General features: G+C 39.1%; 1 protein-coding gene across 1 annotated transcript in view; it reads right to left on the bottom strand.

The window, feature by feature from the left end:
- The window catches only part of Mgam2 (maltase-glucoamylase 2 (putative)), a 64,000-nt gene extending 49,681 nt beyond the window's left edge, over positions 1-14,319 (bottom strand). Inside the window, exons 1-8 of the mRNA XM_069997378.1 lie at positions 14,214-14,319; positions 13,131-13,210; positions 7,352-7,475; positions 7,137-7,246; positions 6,694-6,848; positions 5,122-5,293; positions 2,073-2,172; positions 1,228-1,340 (exon numbers count right to left, since the gene is read on the bottom strand). Of these exons, the coding sequence (XP_069853479.1) occupies positions 1,228-1,340; positions 2,073-2,172; positions 5,122-5,293; positions 6,694-6,848; positions 7,137-7,246; positions 7,352-7,475; positions 13,131-13,210; positions 14,214-14,319 (960 nt within the window). The remainder of the gene's footprint in view (positions 1-1,227; positions 1,341-2,072; positions 2,173-5,121; positions 5,294-6,693; positions 6,849-7,136; positions 7,247-7,351; positions 7,476-13,130; positions 13,211-14,213) is intronic.
- Between the last annotated feature and the right edge of the window lie 891 nt (positions 14,320-15,210).

The following is a 15,210-nucleotide window of genomic DNA, read 5'->3' as shown; positions in this document are numbered from 1 at the left end:
TGGGGACTGTTTGCTCCATTTCATTTCCTACAGAGTCCTCAGTCTAACAAATGTCAGAGAATTTCCCATGATGATCTGAAAAATGCTACAACTCACATCCTTCTTCACTAAACTCATAAATGCATTCCCAACAACTGCAATATCAGACAATACTAGGATTTTTAGGAAACGCTCAATTAATAGAGTCATCATGGAGGAAAGCAATAATTTTATCTGTTTGGTTGGTTGTTTTAAAGCCGCATATATTGAATCCGGGGCCTTGCACATGCTAGGCAAGTGCTCGGACAATGAGTGACTTTCTTAGTCCTGGAAAACTTTAATATTCATTTGTTTAGCGAGTTTTCACAGAATATAGGTATGGAGAACACAGTGATGTAAAGCAAACATAGCTTCTAACTTTCTAGAACTCAAAGCAAATAAATATACCTAATATCATTTTATATACTGGTATGTGCAGGGAGAGAGTAATAAGAATTAATAGGATTAGGATTAGGGTGGTTGAAGTAATATGAAAATAGCTTTGAAATCTGACTTTTCCAAGTAGTTTAAGTCACCACTTTAAGAAGACAGCTGACCAAATCCTGCCACACACTGTTCCTTAAGAGCCAGGTCCATCTAATATGAAGGAGCTTTCTCTCATTCCTCTGAATTCCTTCCATGAAACTGTTATACCTCAATACTAGCACATAGTAAGAGTCCTCCCTATTACAAAGGGTTCAGTCTGTATCATAGTTTCTTCTATTTGATTGTAAATTCACTGGCATCTGGAACTATACTTAATGTGCCTTTGTGCATCATCTTGAAAACACCATCTTTCTGTGCCTGTGTTTTCTGTCTGAAAAGTAAGAAGTTTAGGCAACATAGTGTCAAGTCTCCTTTATTCTGCAGTTTGAATCAAATTCCAGTTACCTAGCAGCCTTACTTTCACACACTTCCTCTTCACTGAATTTTTACTTGACGATCGATTGGACTTTGCTTATGAGTAGCTGTGGGTCCTTAAACTGATAGATTGTAGCTGGATGAATGATGAGCACCTTGCAAACAAGCAGTGATGAACTTATTTTGCAATTCTCATGGCTCCAAAAGTACCTTTTACTATGCAGAAAGGGTCCAATAAATGTTATCATAATGTTAACAATGGGAGCATTTATATTCATCCTACTAATAACCTATATTAGTATTCTAGAAAAGATCAGTGAATGAGATTGTGTATAAGAAAAGCCATACCTCCAGGTACTCCTGGACCACTTGCTCTGGGGTTTCTCCCAGGAACACATAAAAGTCCAATACGCCCCCAATTGTGCGGTAAGTGATTGCAGGAGCAGGCTGCAGGGCAATCTCTGAGAGGATTGACGTGAGGTGTTAGAATGTCTTGGCTGAAATCCTGTTTTTTTCTCTAAAGCATGAATATCTGAAGCATTCAAAATCATCCCAAGCTCCTTCTCAAATGGAGAAGAATCACACATGTATTTTTTTTATTAGAAGATTGTTGAAGTTTGCCAATGTATTGAATGAGACACCAATTTAGAATTGAATTCTGTTTTGATTAAGAATAGTTAAATCAAAATTGAATGACATAACAAGAGCAGTGGTGAGAGTGGGAGATATGGGGGAGTATAATGAAAGGAGTGAAAGTGATTTAGAGTCATTGTACTCATCACCTGACTGATAGAACTGGAATCTCTTTGTATAAATACTTAGTAAGAAAAGGAAGATCATAGATTAGGATCATGAGAAACAGCCCACCCAAAACATCCATTTGTCTAAAGGCAGGTGGATTTTCTGAAAGGGATGTGTTGAGATATGTCTATCAGTGGATTCTATTATCTACAGAACATTAAGAGACATTAGCCATCAAAGAAGACCTCAGAAGCAAATTTCAGTCAAATGGCTATAAACATAAGCTCTATGTTCTAGACAGGCGAAAGGACTTTTAGATTCTAGATTCAATAAAGGCAATGCAGTTTTGATATGCCTCTGTTAAACCATGTTCTCACCATACTTTTATTTTATATGAAAGTAGTGTCTCAAAAGTTAATCTCACTCATGGAAGATACGAGGATGTTCCTTACCCATGGCATTGCTGTTCATCAGAAAAACTCCAAAAGAGGACCCACTGGTGTCTTCCAGGCACAAGAAAAATGTATGTGCTCCATACAGATTGATCATGCCCTGTCAATGAGATAAGGGAAAGAGAAATAATCACACTGTATGTAAAAAAATTATTCTTTTAGGTATGATGGTGATGTTTCAAATCCCAGCAACTGAGATGTGAAGGCAGGAAGATCACACTTGGGGCTACACAGAGTTCTAGACCAGCCGGGGCTACAAAGCTACTAACCCATCCATCCTATTAAAAAAAAGTATATACCCATGAGTATACTTGATCAACATTTGATAAAGTATTGTACTGAAAATGTTATCATATTCTTAACATTAATTAGTGGTACAAAGGGACTTCATTTTGAAATGTCCATGTATGCAGGCAAAGTACCTTGATCTGACTCCACCTCTCCCACATCCTTCCTTCCCTTTCCCAAACCAATTCAACAAGCTTTAAAGTCCATTTTCCCACACACACATGAAGTTTTTTGACCATAATCTTTCTCCTTCATCCTTTGTATTCACTTCCCTCTTCCCACTAATACACCCAACTTAGACAGGACTTGTTTTATATTCCTGCCACTCATTATGTTAATGTATACCAGTTGTTCCAAAAACTTTCACCTTGATGTTTTGCACACCTACATTTACAGAACTTCAGATTGACCCATTTATTCTCCCTTTCCCTATCTCTGTATTCAACAGCTTTTGGCAAGTTTTATTTTACAATCTTCATTCATAGATGCAACGTATTCCAACATGGTTCACTTTCTAGCAAAAGGGATTGAAATGCTATCATTAATCAATAAATAGAGAAAGAAATATGGTATATTCATTCAATGGGATATTTTCTTGTGATAATAAGACAGAATACATGTTACAACAAAGTACACCTCAAAAATGTTGTGCTAAGGAAAGAAACAGATACAAAATACTATACCTACACTGCATGATTCTGTTTATAGGAAATGTCTGGGAAACCCAGATCCATAGACAGAAATACTGTTGTCCGCAAGAGGTTGCCTGGAGCTTTTGGACACACTGGGTTATGAATTGGGGTTAAGTCTAAAGGGGCAAGAGGGACTAGAGGGATAACAAAAACATTCTAAAAGTAGATCCTAGTAATGAGCACAACTCAGCAAGTGTGCTTGAAACCAGTGAATTCTACTTAAAACAGGTGAACTTTATGTGAATGCTATATCCCAACCATTTATTCTTGAAAGATTAGAAATAAATAAAAAATTGCAGAATATGATGACATTATGAGGAAATTTGAATTCTTTCTTAATTCTCAGTGTATTTTCTAATCTTTCTAAATTCAATAGGCAAAAGTAGTAAAGATTCTTGGAACTTTTTAAAAAGACATGGAGCCTCAGAGAAGGCTGTGTTGAGCTCTGACCTAGAAAGAATAAGGTGTTTGTATAAAGCTGTGTTATAAAATAGCAGATACTGAGGTGACAAGAGACAGAACATTTTCTCTAATTGCCTGTGGTGTGGCAATATCACAATCAGCCCACATTATGGGGCAATAGTTCTGATCATGGTATAAATTCCAAAGGGAAAAATGAAAGAAAATCAGCATTATGTGCAAAATAGACATGATCAGCAGGCCAGATCTGAATTTATATTTAAGAACAGACATGAAATCAACATTTAAAAGACAGGTGAATTTTTTAACTTTTTAAGGAAGAAAAGAAATGACTAGGAGAAAAAGGGAGAGAGGAATGTGAGAGGAAGGGAATAAGGAAAGACAGAAGAGAGCAAAGGAAGGGAGGGTAAGGGAAAAAGAAGGAACAAAGGAAACAGAAGGGAGGGAGGGAGGAGGGAGGAAGCAGAGAAGGGAGAGAGGGAAGGAAAACTATACTTAATCTAATCTGTAACTATATAACTGAAGAATTTCAGCTGTAGAAAGTCAAACAGTATGATGTTGAGGGTATTTGCTAGGGCTGTTGACCAAACATTGTAGCTTCATTTTTGTTGTTTTTAAATCATTTTTGTTTAATTCAGTAAGACTATCCCTTCCATTGCTTCAGATATTGGTAGGAGTGTTACACACTAATGTGTTGCTTGCATTGGTTCAACTTTTGCAGAGTATAAACTGCAAAACATCAGCTTCCTCCTCCCTTACACAATACACCTGCAGCTCTTGTAAGGGGTCTGAGAAGGACTGCAGACACAGTGAAGGCTTGGAGAAACACTCTACACATAAATGTTACTCAAGGCCTTGTCCAAACCTTTACTATCCGCCGCAACAAGACAAGTGCAAAAATCAAAGGTAAGCATTCAGAGTTTTTTCATAACAATTTAAAAGAGCAATTTTCAACCTGTTTAATTTGAATGCTCCAGGCTTGTAATGTGTATGTCTTTTGGTATTTGTGTTTCATTTTCCCAATGGTGTACCTTAATTGTATTGCACAAAAGTATTGTCCATACTGGAGAGCCAAAAAAAAAGAAAAGATAAAAGAAGAGACAGAAAAGATAAACTAAAGATAAAGCTAAGTCTTAACTCCAGGTAAATTGGGAGGAATAGGATGAGATTAGCCCTGCTCCCACTTTAACGCACCTCTGATTCACCTGGAGATCTCATTACCAGGCAGATAAGGAAATTGGAAATCAGTGGGTCTCAGAGCACTTCTGGTCTGAGATGCTACATTTCTATCACCAGCAAGATCATGTCAACAGGCCTACGTTTGAAGCACACTTCAACTAGCCATCTACAAGCTGCTAGAAAAGGAGCATTTTTCATCTATGAGATTCCACTGACTTTCTCCTAGTAAACAAAAAGTGATCTTATGAATAGGTTTTCTAATACCTACTGTCTTAATTATTAAGTTGCATCTCCTAGTATAAATCAGATCTTTAAAAATTACCATTTCTAGTTGTTCACAACCAGAAATTCCTCAATACCAACACTGCTAGTTAAGCAAAAAGATCGAGTTGTAATACGTAGGCTGTTTGGGAGGAAGAAGGGAGAGCAGAACTGACTGGGACCAAGGGGCAGGGCAGAGAGGTGCTCACCGCCGTAGGGGTGGTGTCTCGGGTGAAGATGGGCCAGGTCTTCCAGCTCAGGTCATGGCGGTACCACTGATGGACGTGTTCCCCCAGCCCGTACACGTTAGTGCTGGGCAGTCGGAAAGACAGCTGCAGGTACTGCTGGGCGAACAGGAGGGGCCCAATGCCGGTGTCCAACCTGGGCCGTGCAGGGAAAGAAAGAGTTACTGACACCCCCTCTTGCCTCTGCCAGTGCGCCTCTCCAAAGCACGCAGAACTCAGTTACTACAGGTGTTATCAGCAATTTTCCTGCTACCTTTGATGCCTCTCCTAAGGTGTCTCTATTTCTTTGAATCCAGGGGAGTATTGTATTGTATTGAATTGAATTGTACTGTATTGTATTGTAAAGATGCTGTATGGAGGGGTTACAGTTACATGAGTAAGGTAATGAGTACATTACTTGTTGATCACCAGAGGAGCATTTTATTAGTGATGGACCCCAGAGGCTTAGATTGAATGATCGGGGGTGGGGCAGAGAGAAAATGTGTGTCTTCAATTTCTGTGCATCTGCTACATGCCAGAAACTATTTGGAATACTTTCTTTGTAATTATGACTATAATTATTAATATCATCTTTAAGTAGTTGTACAAAGAGGCTTCCATTCAGCATGTCAGTTTGTAATACAATCATTCTCCCCCATTTCTCCCAACTCCACCCATCCCCTCAATTTCAGTCTCTCCAGGATTATTTTCAAAGTAACGTCCCCATTTCCCCTAGCATAAATGAATATTTTGGTCCTCTTTTTGCAGACAAGGAAACAGATGTTGAAGAAATGAGCTCTAGTGCCTTACGTTGCACAGCCAACTGGTGATTTGCTAGTGCCAGGATTTTCTCCTGGCAATCCCTAAGATATTCATCTCATACTACCACGAGGTGCTAAAGGAGAAGGTTCACAGGACGTGATACTTTGGAACCATAAAAGAATGATGTTGGTATAATTTGTGGAGGGGAAGGGAAAAAACAAATTGTTTAAATAGGGATACAGGTGGACCCATTGTAACAATGAGATGTACAAGATGTTATGTCAAAAAACGAACTTTACAACTTTGGCCAGGGCGGGAGAAGGGGGAAGGGGAGACGTGGGGCGGCGGTGGGGGGGGGGGGGGCGGGAGATTGGAAGGGATGGGAAGGGGAAACAAAGGAGGAGGCAACAATGCTTGATAAGAAATGTACTCATTACCTTGCCCATGTAATTGTAACCCCTCTGTATGGTATTTTCACAATAAAAAAAAAGAAAAAATAGATAAAGTTTGAATGCCAGTAGGAATGGTAACTGTAAACAAGAAAGTTTCCTGTTTCAAGGTATTTAAACCATGTGTATATATGCGTATTTACAAACATTATGAAACACTACATCTTTATATTTTTTTTTTTGCTCTACAATCATGACAGTTTACCACTGTTAATTACAATGTGTCATTTGGGATTTTTCTAAAGTTGAAATATATCTCGGAGCCATAATCATTTACTCTGTACCCCACATGCGTCAAAAATGAATGATGTTCTGACTCCATATGCCAGTAGCTGAAAAAACTCACAATACTTTCTTGTTGCTTTTCCGAATTATTCTGAAGCTAAAGGGCTTATAAGTGACCTCAATGTCGTAGTTCAAGGTAGATTTATCAGCAGTCCTATTAACGGGATTGATGACCTCAGGAGGGACTTCATAGCGTAGCTCATTGAAGTCAGTTATCTGTCAGGAGAAAAGCAGAAGACCACTTCTTTGCAAAGCCACCAAGGATATTTCCTCTCCAACAGGCCCCCATGAGAACCATTTCTGATTCGGAATCCTGTGGTTTCTGATGTGTGAGGAGACACCACCCAGATGCACATGCCCTATCAAGAACAAATTCACCTCTCCATCCCACACAGAGATTCTGAGAGAAAGAAGGGATGCTGTCTGTCTGATCACATTTTGTGCGGTGCATAATGGAGGGTGGCGTGAACCCAGGGCGGAGCGCTGTAAGCTGCAGAGATTTACCTTGAAATGAAAACGATTGGACGTCTGGCTCTCAGCTGTGAAGAGGGCATTAGCGATATCATCTCCAAATAGAGATGGGGATGGAGACCTTCTCAACCGGGCAGTGAAGTCTAGGGTTGAAAAGGAGGGAACGAGGGAGTTTTAGCTCTTCTGTTTCACTCACTTATCTGGGCCACCAAGAGTTAGTCCCTGAAGCCATCTTGGCGTGGGCTCACCTGTACTTCTATTTGTAGGGCCATCTTGGACTTCGTAGCCCCAGTTCCTGGGGAAGAAGCAACTTGGGATGTTGGGATCTGCCTCATGCTTCCAGCAGCATTTATGTTGCCAGCGGCAAATCTCCTGTAACGAGGGGAAAGAGTTGGCATTCTACAAAGTGAAGGAAGCAATTATTATTTGACTGTTTATTGCCCATTTTAGTCCCAGGAGAATTGAAGGTATGCCCTAATGACATTCATTTCTTTATTCATTCCAAGCATCCATCCATCAACAGGCATTCATTACCTACCATTTAAGGAAGGAACTGATGACACAGATTAATAAGATACAGTTTATGCCTTCGGCAAACTCACAGTCAGTCATAAATGAAGACAACTAAAAGAGCTGTAATGCGATGAGTTAAGTACTCCAACAGTGTGCCTAGGAATTAAGGAAGCACACACAGCACCCAGGCTGGAAGGCTGGGAGTGGAATGAAAAGGTCCTCTAGGTAGGAAAAATGTAAAATCAATTCTAAATCACTAGGAGGGGATAGACAGATGGAGAGCAAATCAGTGCTCCAGGCAGAGAAAGTAGTAATGCCTGATTGCTCATGTAACTGTAACCCCTCTGTACAGCATTTTCATAATAAAAAAACTTATAAAAAATTGTGTCAAGAGCAATGAGCTCTTGATCAAAAGATAAAGAAAGATGCTCACGAAGCTGGCAACGTGATTCCAGGGAGTGGAACAGCACGTAGAAAGAAAACTTTTTTTTACAATTTTTTATTGTGATTAAATGACTACATAAATTTCACAAATTTCACAGAATTGTGGGATAGTGATAATTAGTTCAAGTCACAAGCACATTCTAATCTTCATGGGACAAATTGGACTAGGTAAGTTTTAAATCAATTTTCAATTCTTCATTGCTATAGGACAAAATTGTCTGATTGAAAAGTGTCATAAAATAAAAAAGCGACATAAAATATACTGACAATTCATCTACTGAGGGGCATCTGGCTTGGTTCCATGTCTTAGCTATGGTAAATAATGCTACAATAAACATAGTTGTGCTGGTAGCTTTAGTATGGTCTTGTTTGTGATCATTTGGGTAAATGCCCAAAAGTGGGATTGCTGGATCATAGGGGAGTTCTATGTGGAGTCTTTTGAGGAACCTCCATACTGATTTCCAAAGTGGTTGAACAAGTTTACACTTCCACCAACAATGCAGTAGGGTTCCCTTTTGGGCACATCCCCTCCAGCATCTGTTGTTATTAGAGTTCTTGATTATAGCCATTCTAACTGGGGTGAGGTGGAATCTCAATGTTGTTTTGATTTGCATTTCTTTTATGGCTAGGGAGGTTGAGCATTTCTTCATGTGTCTATTGGCCATTCTTATTTCCTCTTCAGAGAAGTTTCTCTTTAAGTCTTTAGGCCACTTATTTATCAAGCAGTTGTTTCTTTGAGGATTTGTTGTTGGGGTTTTTAATTTTTTGAGTTCCAAGTATATTTTAGATATGAGACTCTTGTCTGTTGTATGGCTAGTGAAGATCTTCTCCCAATCCGTGGGCTTTCTATATATACGATGGAATTCTATGCCTCTATCAGAAAGAATGGCATCACCTCATTTGTTAGGAAATGGAAAGACTTGGAAAAAATTATATTAAGTGAAGTAAGCCAGGCCCAAAGAAACATAGGTCCCATGGTTTCCCTTATTTGAAATATAAGATGATGTTAAGCGAAATGGACCCCAAGATAAGGATACAAGTGGGTTTTTCTTTCTTGCTATTGTTTCTTACATATTTATAAGGTACCATGTGATTTTTTGTGTTGCTTTGTATATCCCTCCCCCACAATATAACCCCTGGTTTCACTGTGTTTGATGTTGGTATAATTGGGGGAAGGGAAAAAAACAAATTGTTTAAATAGTGATACAGGTTAACCCATAGCAACAAGACTCGATGTTGAAAAACGAACTTTATAATTTAGGCGGGGGACGGGGGAGGGAGAAAGAGAGTAGGAGTATAGTTGAGGAGGTGAGAGGGAAGGAATGGTAGGGGAAAAACAAAGGAGGAGGCAACAATGCTTGATAAGAAATGTACTCTTTACCTTGCTCATGTAATTGTAACCCCTCTGTACAGTATTTTTACAATAAAAAACTTATTTAAAATATATATAGACAAAAACTCTTGAAAAAAGTTTTGTGTTAACAAGAAAACAGAGATAGACTTGTGAGTGAACATGATTGTTCAGACTACAGTTTACAAGAGTATTACTGTATTTTCAAATCAATACTTCCTTGCTTTATTCTGTACATAACTATTCAGCCTGAATCTTATTGAATTCAGCGTTGGTTGTGTTAAATTCAGTGTTGGTTGTGTTATTTTTAAAAAATAAAGAAGATGTCACAACACTACTTGTCTTAAATATGGATAGTACTGAAAAACATTTCACTTGTCAATATCTTCTGTCATTGTTCTGGAAAGTCATGACATGAATTTAGTACATTTCATATGTACAATGAAAAGGCAATCACATTGTCGATATGCCATCACTTAAATATTTATTCCTCATAGAATAAATAAAAGTTATTCATTCTCCATAGAATGAAGCATTTCTACCTTCTTTTCAGATAAGAAACTTCCTAGAAGGGATCAGCAAAGAATTTGGAGCCTCTGGGTGGCCTGGGAATTACTAAGTTTTTCTAAGTCTGGGGCAGACAGTGATCATCTCTGCCACCCCTTAAACTGACATCTGTAAAGTCCAGAGGGTGAGTTTCACTGTTACAAATGGTTTCAAAGTCTACAGATCTCAGAAAGGGCAATAAACATTCAAATAAATACAATATCTTTCTGTGTAACCTGCTCTGATATCCTTCTTTCAGTCCCAGAAACTAAAGTGTCTTGGGGATAATTACTTAACTATTATTTAAACTCGATATCTCTTCCAACACACACACACACACACACACACACACACACACACACACACACACACACACACACACACACCACATATACACACACGTGTATTATATATAATATAGATGCATATTACATATCATATATGTACATTACATAACATATATAAGCTATTCCTATTATATATTATATATTATACATATTAGTATATAGAAACAATATTACTTTCCTTCTTTTCCAGTGTCACAATAATACAGACTCTTGTAAACTATAGTCTGAACTATCGTGTTCACTCACAAGTCTATTTATCTCTGTTTTCTTGTTAACACAAAACTTTTTTCAAGAGTGTTTGTCAGTATATTTTATGTCAAATAAGTTTTTATGGTACTTTTCAATCAGACAATTTTGTCCTATATCAATGAAGAATTGAAAATTGACTTAAAACTTACCTAGTCCAAGTTATATTTGATGCAAGCATTTCTTCAATTAAGTCTCTAATGGATGCTTAAATTCTATAAATGATGCATAACCAACTTCCTCCAAAATCAAACAATCCTTTTATATTCATTGTTTTACTAAAATGTTATGTAACATTTGCTTAGAGAAAAGCAGCCTCCAGAAAGTCCCATTTTCTAAAACATACTATGGTTGTGCATCTCCTTTTTGATGTACAACCTCAAGCAATATAGAAATTTTAGAAAGGAAAAAGAACTTTGGTGTTTTGAGATAAAAAGATAATGGGACATATTAGAAAACTACTTTAAAACATTATTATTTGATGTAGCATTGCTATATCATGAGATTCCAAAAGATTCCACAATAAAAGAAACAGAAATGGGCCAGGCCCTGGTGGCTCACACCTTTAATCCTGGCTACTCAGGAGACTGAGATCTAAGGATCACGGTTCAAAGCCAGCCTGGGCAGGAAAGGCTGTGGGTCTCTCATTAATCACCAGCAAGCCAGAAATGGAGCTGTGGCTCAAAGTGGCAGAGCACTAGCCTTGAGCAAAAAGAGCTCAGGGACAGAGTCCAGACCCTGAGTTGAAGCCCCATGACTTCATGGGGCGGGGGGAGGGAACAGAATTGATGAATAAAAGAAAAGTTATTTTGCAGTTATCCACTAAGCGCAAACTTGTGTCCTACAACCTGGAAATTCCATTCCTAGGGCCAGGCCAATGGAATCCTCCATGTGGTCACGTGGTCACCAGAACACATGCTGTTTAGTGTTCCTGGCAGCACTATGGAAACATACTTATCAAGAGTATAGTGGATTTTTACAAAATTGTGTTTCATTTCATACAGTGAAAAACAATATGGAAAAAAGGATGAATTTCCCAAAACTATGCACAACACTAGGATAAATCTAAGTATTTCTCTAAGTCTACATCTAAATCTTAGGACAACTCTAAGTTGATTAGCTTGAAAGTATGAAAAATGAAACATGCTGCTATAAATATTCTAGTCAATGGGAGAATGGTTAAAGAAACTGTGCAAACTCATCTGTTATTCTTTATTATTAATTATTTGTTAAAATAATTTTATATACAATGGAAATATTTTAGAATGGAAATGTCTGAAACTATTGAGATATTAATCTTGCTTAACTTAATAAAAATTCAACATAGTCCTAATTAATAGGATACTACAGGATATTGAATGCAAACTCTGGGTGAGCTAAAGAAATAGCTCACTTTGCCTAAACATAGCTTTTTAGGCAAAGTTGCCTAAGCAAAGTCAAAGTCGTTTAGGCAAAGTCACTATGTGGGGTTCAAATAGTTGATATTGTTATGGAATCTAATTAGGGAGGGGAGAAAAATCTGTACTTTTGCCACGTTTTTTGGGGGACTTGCCAATAATAATTCTAGAAGGCTCTTCTTAGAAAAGTTACCTGAGGGGCTGGGAAGGTGGCTCAGTGGTAGAGCGCTTGCCTTGCATGCTCGAGGCCCTGGGTTGGATTCCTAAGCACCACATAAGCAAAAAGCAAAAAGCCGGAAGTGGCACTGTGGCTCAAGTGGTAGAGCACTAGCCTTGAGCTGAAGAGCTGAGGGACAGCGCCCAGGCCCAGAGTTCAGGCCCCTCAACCGGACCCCCCCCCCTCAAAAAAAGAAAAGTTACCTGAGTGCTGCAAGTGCCCGGTGTTCCACATGGCTTGATGATCTCATTTCCAAGGAAAATAAAGTGCAGCTGTCAGACACCTAACTTTCCATGCTCAACCTTGAAGTCACAGTTATGATCCATTTAGCCACGTTTCTGCCTTTCCTCCTCTTTTGGGCTTTTACACTTTTATCTCCTCCTATTGTTATCTCTTTTTAAATTCTTTTATCTTGTTTCCCTCACTTCCTTATTACCAATGTCTATTTTATTAAGACAAGAAATAAATGCCTCCAAAGAAAAGACAGATCCATAAGCCTCTGAGACCCTCTCCCCACTGAACATACTCATTTCTTCTTCTTATTATTATTAAGTAGCTGTACGAAGGGGTTACAGTTCCATATGTCAGGTTTTGAGTACAATGCTTCTTTGGTCAATGTCACCCCTTCCTTTGTTCTCCCCCATTTCCTCCTCCCATCCCTACCCTTCAATAAAACCTAGTGAAGCCGGGCGCTGGTGGCTCACGCCTGTAATCCTAGCTACTCAGGAGGCTGAGATCTGAGGATCGCAGTTCAAAGCCAGCCCGGGCAGGAGAGACCGTGAGACTCCTATCTCCAATAAACCACTAGAAAACCGGAAGTGGCGCTGTAGCTCAAGTGGTAGAGCGCTCGCCTTGAGCTGAAGAGCTGAGGGACAGCGCCCAAGTCCAGAGTTCAAGCCCCACGACCGACAAAAAAAAAAAAAAAAAAACCTAGTGAGGCCCCAGGAGAAACCTCATTGCTCTGACCTCTGTCACCGTCTTGCCTGGTGCGCAATCAATCCTGTCTGACACGGGGATCTCTGGGCATTCCGGAATAAATGAAGTGTCTGCAGAGAAATTCAAGAATAAAGTTGAAAATTTTCAGGGAGATCACAGGCCCAGATAAGAAGGGATCAGTTTCAGACTTTTACTCAGTTCTGAAATGAACGCATCACAGGTAGCCAGTCATGACCTCTGCACACATGTTTAACACTTCTCCAAATATTAAAAATACTTGATTTCTTGTTTTTACAAAAAAGTTGTTGATAGGTTGGTTTTTAGAGACTGAAGTCACATACTGCAAAATGCACCTTCATAAAATGTACAGTTCAAATACTTCACAGAGTGGCACCATCAATAACCAGTGACTAATGTTAAAACATTTGCATCATGCTGAAATCATATGCTCCTGAGTGATCATTTCCCATGACCCCTTTCTCCCAGGATTTGGTAAGCATTCATTTGTTTTCTGTTCTGTGGATTCACTGATTCAGAACATTTCATGTAAACAATATCATAAAGTAAGTGGTGAGTGTGAGTATGAATGTGTGTGTGTGTGTATGTGTGTGGTGTGGTGTGCCATAACAAAGAAAGAGAACAGTTTCAAGCATCTATAGAAATATCATGGCTATTTCAGTCATGTATAGTACAATGCAATCCACCCTGAACTTCCCAGTGACTAAGATTCTTTACTATAGTGCAATGGAGTTGGGAAGCATCACCTTAGCTGGAGTCCCTTCTCACTGAGGCCTCTCTTACTTTTATGATACTGGCTGAAAGGTAGGTATCTAATGAGTCTAATTTTTCATCCTGTTAAAATGCACCAGGTAGGGCTTAGGAGAATCTGAGTGTCACAAGCTTTCAAGGTTAGTTGTAAAAAAAAAAAAAAAAAAAAAAAAAAAAAGAACTCTTATCTTAGAGATTGACTTAAATTAATTGCGGACATGGATTTTTGAATGCTGCCATACAGCCACACACTGAAGAATGAAGACATCAAATGATCTCCTTGGCATTCAGAACACTTTTCCTTTAACCATTCTTCCCATTCAGCAGCCCCAAGATCTCCTTTACCTGAAGGTTTCTCCAACACAAGAAGCAGCAAGAGGATATCCAGGGCGAGTACAACTAGGATGTAGACAATCAGAAGTATTTCCAATACACTGAGCTTCCCCGCCATCTAGATGGACACAGGTAACCAGATCAAAGCAAAGCATAGAGTCAGATCAATCCACGCGAATAGATAAGCATCGTGTCGAAGCGGTACATTGGCTTATGCCTGAAATTGCAGCTACTTGTGAAGCACAGCTAGGAGGATCCTGGTTTGAGGCCAGCATGGGCAAAACGCTAGCAAGACTCTATCTCAAAGAACAAACTGGTCATGGAGGTTCACACCTTTAATTCCAGCAGGCAGAGAGAGTAAGGTTTTAATAGGAGGCCATCCCAGGGGAAAATTTGCAAGACCTTATCTGAAAAATAACCAAAGCCAAAAGAACTGGGAAAATAATGTGATTGCCTAGCTTGCCTGAATTCAATGCCCAGTACTGCTGCAATCAATCAACCAATGATCAGTTAATCAGTAAAAACAGTATATGAAATTTCTGAAGACCACTTTGATTATCAGCATCATCCAGAGAATATTTGTGGCTGCCATCAACATGTTGCTCACTAACTCCAGTCTTTGCATCTAGCACTTCTAGAACTCTTATCTTTCTCTCTGAAAAGATAGGGAGTAGGTATATGTCAGGAAAAGTATGTCATCCATAACAAGCAGCGAGAAGGGAGAGTATGAGGGGAGGAAGTGGTTCACAAGGCCCTATCCGATGCCCCTTCAGCCCTTCAACCTTTATGTTCACTGTGAATAGTTGTAAAGGGAGAGAAGAAACAGGAAAAAGGGAACCCAAGCTGTTGTCTCCTACTTCCTGAGGCATGACCAGGGGTGTTTAGCTGCTGAGAAGACACTGAGCCTATGAAGAATCTGGCAAGAGAAACCAACCTGATTCTGGTCCCCAGCACAATACCTACTTGGGCTCTCAGATACTTACTGTATTGCAAGGTAGAATGAACAGGA

Source organism: Dipodomys merriami, unplaced genomic scaffold, assembly GCF_024711535.1.
Source record: "Dipodomys merriami isolate MVZ:Mamm:240054 unplaced genomic scaffold, mDipMer1.0.p SCAF_5, whole genome shotgun sequence".
NCBI lineage: Eukaryota > Metazoa > Chordata > Mammalia > Rodentia > Heteromyidae > Dipodomys > Dipodomys merriami.
Note: the sequence above shows the minus strand (reverse complement) of the source record. Positions and strands in the feature narration are given on the sequence as shown.